We start from the raw sequence: 18,156 nt of genomic DNA on the forward strand, positions 1-18,156 counted from the left end.
AGGATACAAACTGTTCTATCATGGTGTTGATAGGAAGAGAAACGGGGTAGGAGTGATTCTGAAGGGGGAGTTTGTAAACAGTGTTCTAGAGGTGAAAAGAGTCTCAGACAGGATGATGAGCCTAAAGTTAGAAATCGAAGGGGTGATGGTGAATGTAGTCAGTGGGTATGCGCCACAGGTTGGCTGTGAGCTAGAAGTGAAGGAGAGATTCTGGAGTGAGTTGGATGAGGTCATACAGAGTTTCCCCAGAGGAGAGAGAGTTGTTATTGGAGCAGACTTTAATGGGCATGTTGGTGAGGGCAATAGAGGTGATGAGGAGGTGATGGGCAGGTTTGGTGTGAAGGAAAGGAATCTGGAGGGACAGATGGTGGTGGACTTTGCAAAGAGGATGGAAATGGCTGTAGTCAACACTTACTTCCAGAAGAGAGAGGAACATAGAGTGACATACAGAAGTGGAGGTAGGAGTACCCAGGTGGACTACATCCTATGTAGACGAGGTCATTTGAGAGAGGTTATTGACTGCAAAGTGGTGGTAGGAGAGAGTGTAGCCAGACAGCACCGCATGGTGGTGTGTAAGATGACTCTGGAGGTCAGGAAGAAGAAGATAGGGAAAACAGAAAAGAAGACCAAGTGGTGGAAGCTACAGAATGAAGAAACTTGTGAGGAATTTAGGCAGAAGTTGAGACAGGTCCTGGGTGGTCAGGATGAACTTCCAGATGACTGGGAAACTACAGCAGAGATTATCAGGGAAACAGGTAGGAAGGTGCTAGGTGTGTCATCTGGAAAGAGGAAAGACGGTAAAGAGACTTGGTGGTGGAATGAGGAAGCACAGGAATGCGTCCAGAGGAAGAGGTTGGCTAAAAAGAAGTGGGATGTAGAAAGGACTGAGGAAGGTAGACAGGAGTACAAGGAAGCGCAGCGTAGAGTGAAGAGAGAGGTGGCAAAGGCCAAACAGAAAGCTTACGATGAGCTATATGACAGGTTAGACACAAAGGAAGGAGAGAAGGACTTGTACAGGCTAGCCAGACAGAGAGACAGAGATGGGAAGGACGTGCAACAGATAAGGGTGATTAAGGACAGAGATGGAAAGGTGCTAACAACCCAGGAGAGTGTACAGAAAAGATGGAAGGAGTATTTTGAGGAGCTGATGAACGTGGAAAATGACAGGGAAAGAAGGGAGGAAGATGTGGTTGTTGTGGAGCAGGAAGTAGCAGAGATTGGAAAGGATGAGGTTAGGAAGGCTCTGAAAAGGATGAAGAGCGGAAAGGCCGTTGGTCCTGATGACCTACCTGTGGAGGTATGGAAGTGCTTAGGAGAGACAGCAGTGGAATTTCTAACGAGGTTGTTCAATAGGATTTTAGAGAGTGAGAAGATGCCTGAGGAATGGAGGAGAAGCGTTCTGGTTCCGATCTTTAAGAACAAGGGTGACATGCAGAACTGCAGCAACTATAGAGGAATAAAGTTGATGAGCCACACAATGAAGCTGTGGGAAAGAGTAGTGGAAGCCAGGCTTAGGAAGAAGGTGGAGATTGTGAGCAGCAGTATAGTTTCATGCCCCGTAAGAGCACCACTGATGCCATTTTTGCTTTGAGAATGTTGATGGAAAAGTACAGAGAAGGCCAGAAGGAGCTGCATTGTGTGTTCGTAGATTTAGAGAAGGCGTATGACAGGGTGCCGAGGGAGGAGCTGTGGTACTGTATGAGGTCGTCTGGAGTGGCAGAGAAGTATGTCAGAGTAGTTCAGGACATGTATGAGAGAAGTATGACGGTGGTGAGATGTGCTGTAGGTCAGACAGAGGAGTTCAAGGTGGAGGTGGGACTACACCAAGGATCAGCTTTGAGTCCTTTTTTGTTTGCTATGCTGATGGACAGGCTGACAGATGAGGTAAGACAGGAATCTCCCTGGACAATGATGTTTGCGGATGACATTGTAATTTGCAGTGAGAGTAGAGAGCAGGTGGAGGAACAGCTAGAGAGGTGGAGGTTTGCTCTGGAAAGAAGAGGCATGAAGGTCAGTCGTAGTAAGACAGAATACATGTGTCTGAACGAAAGGGATCAAGGTAGAAGCGTTAGGTTACAGGGGGCTGAGGTGAAGAAGGTGCAGGAGTTTAAGTACTTGGGGTCAACAGTTCAGTGTGATGGGGATTGTGGAAAAGAGGTGAAGAGGCGAGTGCAGGCAGGTTGGAGCGGTTGGAGGAAAGTGTCAGGAGTGTTGTGTGACAGAAGAGTGTCAGCAAGACTCAAAGGAAAGGTGTACAAGACAGTGGTGAGACCAGCTCTGCTCTATGGGTTAGAGACGGTAGCAGTGAGACAGAGACAAGAGGCTGAGATGGAGGTAGCGGAGATGAAGATGTTGAGGTTCTCCTTAGGAGTGACCAGGTTAGACAGGATAAGGAACGAGTACATCAGAGGGACGGCTCATGTTGCCTGTGTTAGCGACAAAGTCAGAGAAGCCAGACTGAGATGGTTTGGACATGTTCAGAGGAGGGATAGTGGATATATTGGTAGAAGGATGTTGGAGATGGAGCTGCCTGGCCGGAGGGCAAGAGGACGGCCAAAGAGGAGATACATGGATGTCTTAACAGAGGACATGAAGTTGGCTAATGTTAGGGTAGAAGATGTCCATGACAGAGTGAGGTGGAAAAGGATGATTCGCTGTGGCGACCCCTGATGGGAAAAGCCGAAAGAGAAAGAAGAAGATCAATGAGGCGGATCTGGTCTCCAGCACCTTGTTAGGTGTTGTTAGGTTAGAATTTCTGCTTCTTCCTCACTATAGATCTCACATCAGTAAATGTATCAAATGTAAAAGCCTCACTTGACGCATTTCTATTGACTGTGACAACAGATGGAAACACGACAATTAAAAAAAAATCCTCGCATTTATCGGAGAAAAGTTTTTGTGTTTGGAGGAGGTGGTTTTCAAGGCGTATTAAAATTGATTGGAAATACTTTTTTTGAATTAAATGAGTCACGTGACCAACAACCGGATGGCGATGCGTTTCCTGTTAGGAACTGGCTGTCTTGGGCACTGCGGGCGCCACCACAGCTCATCAAACGTTGAGCGTGTCACGTGGAATTGTTGGATCCACAGCTCTTCTGTAAAACCATGATTTCCCAAAATGGGTTAATCAATAGCCACTCCGGTGTGTGAGATGCGCGTCGCTCCACGGCCTGAAGAAGACGCCGACGTCTCCTTTGATGGATGCTGATGAGCGCTAGTGCCGTGACGGAAATGGAAATGGATCTGCTGTCAATCAAAGTATTGTCCACATCTGTCTCCATGTTTCTGAATGACTTATCCCATCATAAACACGTTTGTGTTTATTCACATAATTATGACTGAATGGAAACGGTGCCATTGTGAAATTGTGTATTTTTTCAACATTTATGGAATTTGGATAAAGTTTTGTGCATAAGTGAGATGGAAACACAGCTAATGAAACCATTTTTTGCTCTCATCATGTAAAGAGAAAACCTGTAAAACTGAAGGGAAAGGGGTGAATAAAGTCCCTTCAATAGATTCTCAGGTCACCGCTCCACCACATCAGCGTCTGTCCTCACCAAGTCATTACACACTTGTGTGTGCGAACACAAGCAGTAGCATACACACTAAAGCCTGACGCAAAGTAAACATTTACACACAATGAAAGGCGGCAGATGAGTCCAACCACTCGGTTACACATGAAAGACCACAACTCTTCAGATCGCAGGCATTTTAAAAAAAATAAGAATGATGCATCATTTAGGTGTGGAACACAAAACAGACGGAAAAGAAGTAAAAGGTCACCTTAGTGGGGAAGTATCTGTCAGTCTTAAACTTCTTGAGGAACGATGACAGAAAGAAGGTTGTGAAGAAGAGGATAATGGACCAAAACAGAACATCTGGGATGTAGGGTCCATGGTGACCACAGGCTGACCCCACAAAATCCCCATGGAGCAGTTTACACATCTGAAAAACAACAAGACAACACAAATCTGTGAAGTTTTACTGTAATATTTGAGGAGTTCTTGTTATTCTGTTCCGCAACTGCAGCAGCCATAGTCCTCGACTGAAGGGCCAAATTATCTTCACTATTCTCCATCTTTCTGTGCCTTTGAGCAAAAATCTGACCCAAAAAACAAAAAAACATCAAAGTCCATCCGATTGGTCAGAAGCATAACTGGATTTATTTGATTTGCTAAATATTTCAAGCTGCCATAAGATTGTTTCAGCACATTTAAGGTAACCACTTATGGCAATATTCACCGACTTTTGCGATATGCATTTTGCAGAGCTTGATATCGCAATAACAATAAATTTGCAATTTATTGTGCAGGCCTACACAAGGTGAAAATGAATTTTGGACATATTAACACCCGGCCCTCCAGAAACATCAAACATGAGGAAGAAACTATCATAAAAAATCATGGGGCTAAAAAAGACTAAAAAAGGTCTAAATCCACTAACAGAACTAAAACACGTGTCTGGGATATTCAAAGGAAGTTTTTAATTATTATGGGATGGTCACAGGGCCTACAGCTAGGTGGCCATTTTGTGGCAAAATGGGAAATTCTTTGATTTTCAAATTTTCCAACTATATGGTAAAATATAAATAATGGATTATATTAATCTGCGCTAAGTTTTATTGACCTTTGACCTCAGAAAGAGCCTGCCATCTTGAAGTCTGGTACCTTTAGTACCAGCTACAAATTTAAACTCCTCCTATGGGATTTTAATCCACCTAGATCCTCGAGCTTTTATTTATTTATTTTTTTTTAACTTGTCCTGTCCAACAGCTAGGCAGACAGATGAGAGCTGAGGGCCTCTTGGGTTGGACATATTTTACTTTAACAAGAGGGGTTATTCATCTTCAGACAAACCAAAGGTATGTCTGAATAAACCCCTTTTGTAATTGAGGCCAAACTTTATTAATTTCAAACATGTCTGAAAATCTTTGGTGTTGGACCGGACGGAAAAGGAAAGAGGGGAAGAAGAGAGAGGGACGTTAGAGAGAGGGGGGGTAGGGGGTGATAATAGGAGGGGAAGGGGGATAAGACCATGAAGCAGCATAAAGCAACAAGTTTACTGGTTGTTAATCATTATGGTAAGGTTCAAATGTAAAAAAAAACAAACAAAAAAAAAGGGCGGAGCCTGTCCACACACACACTCAAATGTTATAAACACACCTGTTAGTTGCAAAAATGTCCACCTGTCGACATGTACACAAAACAGATAGTGTTCACACGCATACTTATGCCTTAAAACCAACTAGTGTGAAATATTTCAGTCATTCAGTCTGTTGAGCTAACACCTGTGCTCAGGTGAGTGTTTATGTTCTTCTAAAATGGATGGTGGAATGTGAAAAGAAGGAGGGAGAGTGCCCAGCCTCGAGCTTTTAAGTTGCAGATCATAAACGGTGTTAGCGTGGCGAGATGGCAAAAGTGGGGTTCCCCTGTTGCCCGCACATTTTCTAACGGAACATTGTGAACATTTAAAGCATGAATTGTTGGCTCAAGAAGAATAAAACGATGTGATATACCAATATTAAGAATGCGGGCGTGATAGGCAAAAAACCTTTGTTGCCAAAGAAATCCAAAAATGTCCTTTTGCCAACTCTTCTAATAGTTACATCGACCTGTTCATCACCCCCAGGCAACCAAAACATAAAATGGTTGCCATGGAGATAAAACCAACAGAAGAAAGTTTTTTAAAAATGAATTTGTCACATGCAGCTTTGACCAGGGTGGCAGAGAGGAGGCAGCCGTTCAGCCAGTGAGGGCGAGACAAAAGGGGGGCAGAGAGGACGGCTCATTCTGGCCATGCAAAACTGCTGGCGGCTTTCACTACAATTGCTCCTACAGCAGAGAAAAAGGTAAATTTAGTGTTTAATCTGATGAGATGCTGCTCCTCCTAAAGGACGGGATGGATTTCTGTGTGTGAGCCTAAATATAGAAAAACTGTCTGGATGAGATGTGGCTGCCTTTGCTGCACCACGAAAGGTAGTCCTGCGGTGTGCGCCGTGACCACGTTCAGCCGGCGCCGCAGCTGTGGACTCACGGCTCGCCTCATTTCCCAGACGCGACCGGAGTCCCATCTGTGCAAATCTCCAGGGTCCTCCTTCAGGAACAGCTTTTATAAAATGTCCCATCTAGGTAAATCTTTGCAGAAAATAATGTTTTCCATGACTCCCAGATTCTAATAAAAGAGTGGTGCAGCAGAAACTCCTGGACAGCCACCAGGATGCAGCTCAGTGTGTTCCAGCTCCAAAACCATCAGAAGTGAGGATGCCCACCTCATGTCTCATGTTGGAACGTCATGCTTTCAGATTCAGCATGTAATTACTCCAGTATGCCACTAGAGGCTCTCCCATAGCGTTATAAAAAGAGCCCTCCTTCTCTTTATCCAATCAGGGATCTGTGACGTCATGGAGGATAAAAAAATGACCCCCGAAAAACAGGGGCGATATTAAACAAACACATGATTAACTAAAAAAACCTAAAAGCCATTTTGATTTATACCCCAAATCCTCCTGAAACCAGCTCCATGAAATGATCAACAAAGCAGGAAGCTGAAGTTAAGAGGATGTGCGGACAGTCCTCAGACCCGCCTGACCGATTACAATTATCGTTAAAATGCAGGAAGTAAATGAGGTTGTGTTTTTGCCCTTCTTGGGTCATTTTATCAGCACAACGGCGCCACTAATTAATGAGACTGCAGGGAATTACATCAATTTAGGGATTTAGACGACTAAATCTTACATCTCCTGTAGGGAATAAGGCTAAAAAGTCGGATTTGCTGTTACGTCTCTGCATGTTTGAAGTATTATCAAGAGAATTTGACTTAATTGCTGCAGAATTATTCCTTCCAGAGTTTTTTCTGCTCATAAAAATGATATTTCAGACTCAAACATGCAGTCTAAGTCCTTTATTTTAAGGAGTTTAACATGATGCAGACGGATCGTGACATGGGAGTCACTGGGTCTTTAACTGCGAGCCTCACCGAAACGTTCAGGCTGCTCCACGGGATGGAGTCCGAGCTGCCGAACCCCGTCTGGTTCCACAGCTGCCAGAGCTGCTCGGTTGCGTTAGCTGGTGGGGAACACTGACACCTGAGGACACAAGAGTGACATCCAGAAGGTCAAACAAATGCTGGCAAGCCTTTCAGATACAGGAAATGAAAAGGTTTCTAAGAGAGACTTTCGTCAACATAGACGATCACCCGGTAGATGATTGAATCAGCGGAATTAGTTTTGATCTGCTAGCATTTCATCTGGATTTACAAGCAATTCTTTGTTGAAAGCTGAACTTCTCTGGTTAAAAATAAGCTCCATGTATTATTTATTTTATGCCTTCTGCTCTGAACTGCTTCTCCTGCAGGACTGAATCAATAAAAAATCTTTTTGCTGAACGGCTTTTGCTGTTGCGTTGAAGTGAATGAATATAATGAGTTTAATACTGAAACCCTTTGGAGGACAGACTCTAACGTGATTTGTGCCTCTGTAAAAGCGCCTTTCTGTGGTTTCCTGCCGTTTAAATGAATGGAACCAAACTGAAGGGACTCACGAGTAGAGGGTGAGGTTGTCCAAGTTGTTGTGCATGTTGACGGGGTAGTGCTCTCCGAGGTGGAAAAGCTTCTCCAAAGCCTCATAGATGAAGATGATGCAGATCAGAGCCGCAAAGGCTTCCTCTGTGAAGCGGGTGATGTAGCAGACCAGCGAACTGGCGTCCGTGGCCACCAGGAGCAGACACAGGAAGGCCGTCCACAAACCGATGCTGGTCCGCAGGGACAGGTAGGACAGCTGGTAGTCACTGGAGCGGGTTTAGGAGGAGGACAGTCAGCTCTGAGGCCTAATTTGGGATTCCCCTATGAATGAAAAACGTCTTTAAACTCACGTGCAGAATTTAAAAAGGATCTTCTCGAAGACTAAAACGGGGCCCGTGCTGCCGAGGATGGTGAGGGGCTGGCCTGCGAAGAGGGAGTACGCCACCCCCGTCAGCGATGCCCCAAACAGAGACTCTATTGCACTCTGCAGAGACAGAGGAGACGAGAAAGGAGGTGAACGAAAAGAAAGGAGAGAAGAGGAGGCAGAGAGTTTTTCACTGAACAGCTGGCGGCTGAAAGGAGGTCAGAGAAACGCTTCGGCCGGCTGCTCTGACGCCACATCCCTAAGCAAACCTTCCCTGCTGGGTTTACTTAGACACTTTACACACGTGAGCCGACAGACAGTCTGTGCCAGCAGTGACTGGGCTGGGAGGGGGGGGCATTAAGACAGACAAAGATGCAGACAGAGAGCGGAGCAGCTCAGACGAGCAGTTCAGATCTTTAGCTTCAGGACAAAATGATGCATTTAGTCCCCATTTTAAACCATAAACCCGTCACATACCGTCACTTTTACAGCTTAAGCTGGTGAGAGATGCACTTAAAGTAAGAAGGACAGCCAACTGACTACGTCAACACAAACAGAAAGGGAAACCCCCAGAAAAAGAGCTGAATCAGCAGGAACAGGCAGAACAGGAACAGGCTGACAGACAGAACTGAACAAGCTGCACTCAGGTTTTCAGAATCACATGCACGATATGAGGAAAACGTGCGATTTTTGCGAAAATAGTGATCAATGTTGCAATGACGAAGTAACTTCTGATACATGAACAAATAGCAAAACATCTAAATATATCATTTCCATTTTACTGCAACAGTTGAATTTAAATAAAAGTCAACATAACTTAAATTGACCCTCGTCTACATAGGAGGCGGGCATCGAACATCAAAGTCCATCCGATTAATCCAATCCACTTTATTTATAGAGCACATTTCCAAACTAACAGTTTCTAAAGTGCTGTACAGAGACTAAAATTACATAAAAGTTATTAAAAAAATAAAAACAAGCAAAACACAACACTAAACTGAATAAAATAGGATAAAAACACAGATAAAACACAGAGGACCACAAACTGCACAAACAAATACTTTGTGCGCAACTTTGTCTGTGTGTGTACATTTTTGACATTTATCCTCATAAAGGGATTGATTTGATTCGTTAAATACTACAAGCGGTCATAAGATTGTCTTAGTAAATTTAAGGTTATCATTTGTTGCAATTTTCGCCGTCTTTTGCGATACAGCACACGATTTATTTAAAAATTTGCGCTTAATCACATGTCATGTGTTGCAATAAATTCCACATTTTTCTAAAATGGCGCCAATATGGTACGATAATGAAGAAGATATCTCTCAAAATAAAAAACGTATGCTATGCTATATAAGGAGCTGAACACTCCTGACAAAAAGAAAATGGATACAACTTTGATACAACTTTTCTTTGGTTTAATCACAAAAGAGAACAATCAGTTAACACGTTTTAAAAATGGCTTTAATATTCAAATTTTTGTGCACACCTTTGTGTGTATGTGTACAGTTTTGACATGATCCTACCCCGTACATGCACACTATCCCCTGATCCAGCAGACTGACTCCAGCCTGGTTGGGTGAACAGCATGGAGCTTCAGGACTTACTATGTTGCCTTTTGTCGCCTCCCCAAGCAGACCTCCGAATGTGATGACGGGGGACATGCAGGCACAGTAGAGGAAGAGGACGGAGGCCAGACACTGCAGACTGAACGAGTCCTTAATGTCGCTCCAGTAGAAGGGGGCTTTCCGCTTGATGTCCAAAATCAAGCCTCCAAAAATTCTGCAAGAGAAGAAAGATCAAATAAGCTAATAACTTATTTTTAAATGGGAAATCTTTGCATGTTTGATTCATTGATTAAGCTTTCATTAATTCCTTGAAATGGAGTAGGAAAAAGAGAACTAATATAATCCCACCCCTAACCTTTCTTTCTTTACATTCTTGATCTGCATAGGCTATGAAGATTCTAAAATAGAGTTTTGTCTATTTTTACATAATTATTAAGTAATTCCTCTTTGTTATATGATTTATTGATCCTTAACGATTCATAATTCTGTCTGATCAAATGTTATAAACTGGATAATGATAAATCATACAATGAAAATGATACAATAGAACAGAGGTGGGGCTAGATAAGTTCCCTTCCTTCCACTCCCTTTTAAGCAATCTTTAATTTAATGTCTAATTATCCTAAATTTGAAATGTCTTTGTATGAATGTATAACTGCTGATTGTATTGTTTTGTGCATTATTCCTGCTTTGATTGCTTGAAATAAACAATTTTAAACCAAATCAAATCAAATAATGTGTTTTTTAACGTCTATTAGTTATTTATATTTTACCAGTTTAAGTCCACATTATTTAGTAAATCCATAACATTATCTCTGAGCTAATTGAGTGCTAATTAATAACGTAAGAATTTTTTTCTCTAGAAATCACTACTACATGTCAAGATTTAGTCAAATTTAAAGAAAAAAAAACAGGCATGTTCAAAAACACGTGATACACGGTTTCATGAACACGCATTCAGCCCATGGTGTTCACACCGGACAAGCAGGGAGCGGCTTTTTCTTCTTTGGTTTTCCTACTGTCACTCCAGTTCTCTTATCCAATGGGCTCCAGCTCCAGCTTATATGGAATGGAGCTATCGGTGCTCCACCAAGAACCAGGAGAACCCGTCTGTCCATCTGAACTCAACGTTTGTGTTCCTGTAGTTTCTTTGTGGAACACATTTCCAACAACAATCGTCAGAGAACGACACCAATCAAACCGAGTGAAAATATTTGTGTTTATTTTTCACACAGTTGGATCCATGTTTCCATTGTTGGTAAATGAAATCAATTTTTAAAAGCTTCACTGAAAACTTTGGCTGCAGCTTTAAACCTCTGCCGCTGTCGTGCTGCACTTCCTCCGTCTTAACGGATGGCTTTCCTGTGAATTGTTGAGGTTTTCTCTCACTTGGAATAAATCTGTTCCTGAAATGTATTTTACAGTCACAGCCTCTGGAATACGGTATTTTTAGAATCCTTTCCAACCTGGAATTCTTCATTTTTCTCTGTGATGTTTGGACCTCATTTTTCATTTTCTTTTTCTCCTCCCTTCTAGAACACACATTGTTTACCTTCATTCCCCTCTCTTTCTGTTTTTTTTTGATAGGACTCTTTGAATTCATCAACCCCGCTGCCTTTTCGGCCTGCAGCAGCTCCCTCTGTGCTCTAACCTTTTATAGTAATGCTGAAAGGGACTTTGTAAATAATACAGAGCTTCACAGTCGGTGTGTGTGTGTGTGTGCGTGTGCAGTGTTAAGTGTGAGGTTTCATACAAAAGCTGCTTGCTGAGTGGCTCAGGAGGCTCAGTTATCCATAAATGTCAGGGCTCCCGGAAAACAAAAAGGCCTCAAATATGCACAATAATGTATTTTTTTTTCTTTTTTTGTTCTGTCTCACATGTCTAGATCTAAATATAACACAATGATGTATGAGGAACCTCAGAATAAACACCGAAACGTAAAGATACTGGCAGGCTGAGCGGCTGCTACATCCCCTCGCCTTAGCCTAGTCCAAGCTGGTTTGTGTCATATCATTTGCTCTGCTTGAGCCAATCATTCATTTACTACCATATTTCGGTAAAAATGTGCAAGCAAAAGGGAAACGCTACTTTTGCGGACTCGCCACCCAAATGCCGGGAAAAATCTACAAACTTCTAAAGCCAACATTTTTTCCCAAGCAGCATCCCAGTGATGCTCGAGGAGTTAGGAGGCTATCAATTTATAGCCTCCTAACTCCTATTTTTGATCCCATAGATCGAAATTAGTTTAAATTAGTTAAAGGTACTAAAAGCGAGATTTTGAAAAATATAAGCCTTTTCACAAGGTCAAAGGTCAACGAAACAAAAACAAATTTGAATTTTTTCGGCCCTATTCTGTTTTTTCTTCTTCAGTGATTGTAATCATTTTTTTTGTTTTTTTGTTTTGAAGGGGCATATTTGAATTAAAATATAATCTAGATAAATGTATCTAACAAACTATATCTATTTCAAATGCTAGCAAATGTAATTACACATAATGGAGAAGGAATAATGAAATATGATTAGTAGGAATCACTGTTTAGTGATCATTGCACCCACCTCCCTGTCCTCTGCAGCTCAGGCCCAGCTTGGTGGTCGTCCTCCTTTTCCTGCTCTCCCGCGGCGGGTGTGGTGCCGTTTGGCTGGGGGGGTAGTTTCCTCTTCATCTACAAATCACACAGATTTAATTCGTACCTGCAACAGTTGTTATTGCCTCTGATTGGAAAAACCTTTGGGCTGAGTAGGTGCCGGTACTGAGATATACGGTAAAACCAGTACCATATAAAAGCGCAGAGCTTCAATTTGTACATGTATTCTATTCAGTCTTGTTGTGCAGTTCCAGCCAATCGTTTTACCTTTCCAGCGATTGAGGGTGGGCAAATACAAGAATGGGCGTGGCCGAGAGGGTGGGCGGAGCTTCAGTCAAAATCCCAGACCGAAAGTTTGTCTGTACTTCACCTTACCTGATGGATAGTGTAAAATGCACCGAAAAAAAGGCCGTTGTCGTGGCGATGACTGTGTGAAATCTGTGTGTGAGGATGAAGATGCAGCGCTGCAGTGCAGACTGTCAGAAAGGCTGTCAAGCGCCCCCCTTCCCTGTGTGGTTCTGCTTTGGCGTGTTTTTTCATTTTCCGAGCGCCACTTCGGCCAAGAACCGGAAGAACCCATCACATCAGTTCAGGTCCCAATATGAACACAAGGTCTGTGTTCCTGTGGCACCGTTTAGCCACCTTAACTGTTTCAAAAGTATCAGTTCAGCCCCGCATCAAACCAGAAACCATCCCTAGTCACGGATTTAAAAAAAGAAAAAGTAACTTTGATCTAACCTGAGATGGGACGCTCTTTGGAGGCTCGATCCGGATTGTAGGGTCCCATTCCCCGGGGGGCAGGACAGTGACCTGATCTAGGAACTCATCAATCCCAGAGAGGAGGTCAGTCCGGTCTTTGGCCTTGTATGCCACATCGTGGAAAACCTGCAGAGAGACGATAGCTTAGTTTCCTGGAGGAATCTCCTCAGCACGTCAAGCTAGAACCGATCCAGTGAGCAGCTTAAACCAGAACTTAAAAGGAATTTACTTCATTGTTTCACTGCGGCTATTTCAAAAAGATTTAAATTAAAAAATAAAGTATTCTTTCCTCACCTCATCTGTCATCAGTGTTGCCATGGATCTGCCAATTTCATGGTATTGTGGTCCTTTACCATGAGGACCCAGAAGCAGAAAGAGGAACCTTGGAGAACCCACACACAGGTATCAATCTCCTTTCACGATAAAACAAGCAAACTCCTGGTTTTCCTGTTCGATCGGAGAGTTTGGTTGCGATTGAACAAGCTTCCTATTAAAATAGCTTCACATTCATTTCTGGAAGTTACAGGGTTCCCTGGCAACACGTTATCATCCCAACTCGTCATATGTGGACACATGGGTAAGGGCCCCCCTACGCATTATACGTTGACACTTTGGGTGAGCCCAACTCATCGTTTTTCGAAGTGCTGATAATAAGAGATCCTGAAATGCTGGTGATTGATTTATATTTTCAACCATAAAATAAATCTTTCATTTAATACCAGCAAAAATAAAAAATGGCGGCGGGGTTAAGTGAAAGCAAAGTATCAAGCACTGCTTTCAGACTATATGAGGAAAAAGAAATCTACTTTTGTATCTTTTTTTATTATTGTTATTATTATTAATTTTTAAGGCGGAATTCAGAATCCGTGGAATTTTACCAAAATCCTTAAAATGAAGCAGGCAGCACGTTGAAAAACAAAGAGTTGGGCTCACCCAAAATGTCAATATGTGACGCAGAGGGGGGTCCCTACCCATGCGTCCATATGTGACGAGTTTTGGTGAGAATGTTGTCATGATTTGAACTTGTCTTGTTTTTGGTCCTTGTTCTGTCTTGTTTCTGTTTCCTGTTTTATTTTGAAAGTCTCCTGTCTTGTCTGTTTTCTTGAGTTTTACTTCCTTTGGTCCCCATCAGCCCTGATCGTGTCCACCTGTGTCTTGTCTGCCCTGTCTGTATTTAAGTCTTGTCTCTGCCTTCCTCCTGTGTTGGTCCATTAGTATTCCTGTTCTGGTGTTCATGCCATGTCATGCCCTGTTCCTCCTATGGTGCATAGTCTGGTCAGCTCATGTTTATGTCTCACGTCTCATTGCCTCACGCTCATAGTGTTTTTTCTCGCTCTGCCTCAGGACTTAAACCTATTGGATCCTCACCTGGTCGCTGTCCTCCTACGCTGCTGTCTATCCGCCTCAAGAAACTTCCAGCCAGCCGCCTCTACTCGCCATGGTTCAAGCCTCGCCCACGCCGCAGAACTCCCTCAAGGAAATTCCTCCTCAAGATTTCTCCAGCTAGCCTTAGCTCTTTGACTAGAGATAAACCTGTCAAGACCTATTTCAGATTAAACCACTTGAAACTTACCATTGAGTCCTAGCCTCCTTCCGGGTTCCAGCATCTGGGTCATTCTGAACTCACGTCCGCATCATGACAGAACGAACTGGCCAAACCTCTGACCCAGCTGACCCGGAAGGGCTCCGCCATGTAGTTACCCCTGTTATGGTGTTCATGCCATGTTCCTCGTCCATGTTTCATGCCACGCCAAGTAAGTTTTTGTTTCCTTTGTCATCCTGCTCTGCAGCGCTTTTGTTTGTGGTTGTAATTAAAACCCACTAGCCCTGATCCTTGCCTCCTGCCTCTGCATCTGGGTCCAACCGGCTCTCGAGCCACCTCACCGTGACAAATGTGTTGTTCCCCGGAAGTTAAGGGCACCACAATGCGTTAACAAGAGTGATGTAAACACGTGGGTCCATCTTTCCCACCCAGGATTAATTCTGCTTATCGTTTTCAGTGCATTTTGTATTAACAAAAAAAAAAACACTTGATGGTTTAATTTTGACACTGAGAACCTTCACCCACGCTTTACTTTGAAGGTTTATTTATTTCCGGTGACAGTAGCACATTCGGTTTGTTAGGTTTATAGACTTAAATCCAACATTATTTAGCATTTAAGAGTGAAATTACATGGCCGGAAGTTTATTTTTCCAACACTTTACTATATTTATAAAAATCGCGAATAAGCTACCTCGGACACCGCAAATTTTCTTAATCTAATTTCCAGGAACAGATTGGTGAATATCTGAGTTTTTGGATATTTGTTACACTTACTACTTGGTCAAAGATGTTATAATAAGACTAGAAAACGACAGAAAATTTGTCTTCAGAAACTCCGTTTGCACGTCAGCGACACACCTTGTGGGCACAGGTACTTCAGTGAGGCCTGTGATGAGGACTGCAGGCAGCAGCCGCACAAACGCTATGATGGGCTTCTCCAGGAAGTCCACCTCTCCAACCAACACGTTGGAGGCCTCTGCACCAGGAGGAATCTTCTTCATGAAGTTCATGTCCACCTGAAATCAACCAACACAGCCTGAAATCAGACACACAAAAGAGCTCACAGAAGCAAAGGAAGCAGATAACGCGACCACAAACAACAGAACTAACAGAAAACGGCAGCAACGCATGCAAACGAAAACAAAAAAGGTCATGCTGGCAGTGACAGAAGCTTAGTAGAAGCATCAAACTAGAAGCGCTGTACTGAGCAAAGATTGTCCATTCTTTTGTGTCCTATGTTAAATTTAGATCTAATCCAGTTAGAATTTGCAGAAAGAGATGTTTCTTCAGTCTTCCGCATTACTGTGACTCATGTAAACACTGAACCTCTTTATGGCAGAGCCAATGCTTGGTTTCATAAGTCTTTTTGGAAACCTGCCATTTTCCCAACAGATAATGCATTACCAAGTGATAGGATAAAGAAAAAGACGTGCAGTATCGGTGAATTTTGAAGCAAAGCGGTTACATTACACCCCTTTAAGGAACTCATTTGTGTTTCATTAGAGGAAGAGCAAAGATGACCACTTCCTTTCACTTATCCAGGAAAACAGGGGCCGCTGGTTATGTGACACGAGCTTTTAAGGACTGTTTGCAGTGAAAAACGCCAAAATGTCAGAGAAAAAAGGAAGGTACACAACCGAAGCCCCTCCAGGATGATGGGCGGAGTCTGTGCTCAGTGCTAAGGTTAGGTTACCTTGCTGAAGTCCACACTGCTGCCTTCTCTACTGACCCCTACTTTGGACGGCCTCCTCTCCACTGCCTTGTTGCCGTCCAGGTTGTTCGGAAGTGAATGTGGAGACACCATTGGTCCTGGGAGGGATAGCAAAGCAGTGATGGGAAGTGTCAGTTGTGTATCATGGGATGGAATGAGAAGAAAGCAGCTTCATGTCTCAGCAAGGGTTACCAAGGAAAGCACTTTCGTCTCATGTCATAATTACAAAATAAGAGTCCTGTATCTTCTTTGAACTTATTCCAGCAATGCTGCTTAGTTCCTTCTGCTTATGCCTTAGTCACATGCACCTGTATGGGGGTTCACCCGTCTGGTTACTGCAGGTTTTTGAGTTGTCCAGGCGGTTAGAGGGTCATAGAGAGGAGTGGCAGGTGTGTCTTAGATCCGAGTTTCTTCTCTAATCCCTTACTGCTAAAAAATAGGTAGTCCTGCACTATGTTGTTCCTTGGATTTTAATGCGAATTGGAAGCAATTCTCACAACAAGTTCTGCACAATAAATCACAAATTTATCGTTATCGCGACATCAAGCTGTGCAATACGCATATTGCAAAAGTCTGAGAAAATTGGAATAAATAGTTACCTTTAAATGTGCTGAAACAATCTTATGGCAGCTTAAAGTATTTAATGACTCAAATACATTAGTTTATGCATTTGACCAACCAGTTGTTGACCAATCGGATCGAGCTTTTTTATGTATTTATTTATGAGCTCTTTTATGTTAGATGTTTGCCTCCTATGTCAACGAGGGTCATTTGTGGAATAATTTAAGTTATGTTGACTCTTAATTAAATTAAACTGTAGTAGTGAAATAGAAATTGTGTTTTTGGTTGTTTTTCTATTCATTTATCGCAAGTTATATCGTCATCACAATACTGATCACTAATATAGCATTTTTATCGCGAGTTTTCCACATATCGTGCAGCCCTGTTCACTACGATTTTTCTAAAGCCAAATATGACGTCATCGATTTCACAAAGTGAAAATCGTATCAATATGAGTTTTGTGTTTCCAGCTTAAGTGACGTCATGGAACGTAGTATTGTACGATTGAAAGCATTTATAAGAATAATGGAAATTACAAGCACTGATGATGTATGGGTGATGCTGTCGTACCGTGTCCTTCTGCCAAACTCTACTCGTCATTAAGGTATGAGTACTGAACCCTTACGGACCGCTCGCAAACACAGTAGAAATGCATGTGATACGTAAATGCCCAAGACATCCGTAGGACACAAACAACACCGACTAATTTATTCGTTTCTAACAGTCGGGCTGCACGCAAGGAGTACACACTTATCACATGATCAACCAAAACAGACTCCTACGGCCTGCAGGATTTGTGGGTGTTGAAAAAAAAGTAAAATCTGTACGACACGCCTGCGTCTCACCTACTTTACCCTTATGTTTTGTATATATACGAGTTGTCGCTCGCAGCATGAAAAAATGTTCAAACACATTTTCCTCTACGGGTACAGTGAGCCATCCAGTTCATCGTTCTAAAATTTCGTGCGGGCCACCTTTTTTGCTGGTGTTTTACCCGCAGACAGCCCGCATCCCCCCTTAAGGACAGTTGTGACTAAGGCTCTATATAATCTCTATAAAAAAACCTTAAACTTTAACTACAACATGAACTTTTAAACTTGGTCTTGCATCTTTTTTTTTTTTAACAAATAAAAATGTGCAGACTTTTAAACAAAAACAAACCCAGAAGAATTCAAAAATCAGTAAAAGGTTCTTACAATATAAAAACAACAAGAAAAGCATTTGTTACCGGAACATTTTCACAGCATCCATTACTTTTTATGATTACCTAATGGCAAAAAACTGCAAGACAAACGTTACCCTACACAGGGAAGATCATAGATTTCACACAAAACTGTTCATGATTATTTAATTTATGGGTTCAACCCTAAATTCATTCATGAACAGTTCAGAATGCTGTCAGCTTCAGGTTCAAAGATGTTTCCTTTAGCAACTTTATACATTTGTATGCACTTCACATTTAAGCGTTGTTGATGTGATCTGAGCCATACCAGACACAGGAAACGCTAGCACTTATGATGACGTGATGAGGGATGTGAGATGAG

At 42.5% G+C, this 18,156-nt stretch overlaps 1 protein-coding gene across 19 annotated transcripts in view; it reads right to left on the minus strand.

The window, feature by feature from the left end:
• Positions 1-18,156, minus strand: part of LOC101171423 (sodium bicarbonate cotransporter 3) — a 61,094-nt gene that overhangs the window by 9,129 nt on the left and 33,809 nt on the right. For 11 of the 19 annotated variants that reach the window (XM_078955416.1, XM_020706986.3, XM_078955408.1 and 8 more), the window contains 10 exons: positions 16,034-16,149; positions 15,199-15,356; positions 13,092-13,179; positions 12,777-12,923; positions 12,010-12,116; positions 9,493-9,667; positions 7,872-8,005; positions 7,542-7,787; positions 6,979-7,087; positions 3,787-3,948 (listed from right to left, as the gene is read on the minus strand). In XM_078955416.1, the coding sequence (XP_078811542.1) occupies positions 3,787-3,948; positions 6,979-7,087; positions 7,542-7,787; positions 7,872-8,005; positions 9,493-9,667; positions 12,010-12,116; positions 12,777-12,923; positions 13,092-13,179; positions 15,199-15,356; positions 16,034-16,149 (1,442 nt within the window). The remainder of the gene's footprint in view (positions 1-3,786; positions 3,949-6,978; positions 7,088-7,541; positions 7,788-7,871; positions 8,006-9,492; positions 9,668-12,009; positions 12,117-12,776; positions 12,924-13,091; positions 13,180-15,198; positions 15,357-16,033; positions 16,150-18,156) is intronic. The other 8 variants (XM_078955409.1, XM_020706988.3, XM_020706985.3 and 5 more) reach the window with 1 other exon arrangement.

This window comes from Oryzias latipes, chromosome 11 (genome assembly GCF_053564925.1).
Source record: "Oryzias latipes strain Hd-rR chromosome 11, Olatipes_Hd-rR_3.1".
In the NCBI taxonomy this organism is placed as follows: Eukaryota; Metazoa; Chordata; class Actinopteri; order Beloniformes; family Adrianichthyidae; genus Oryzias; species Oryzias latipes.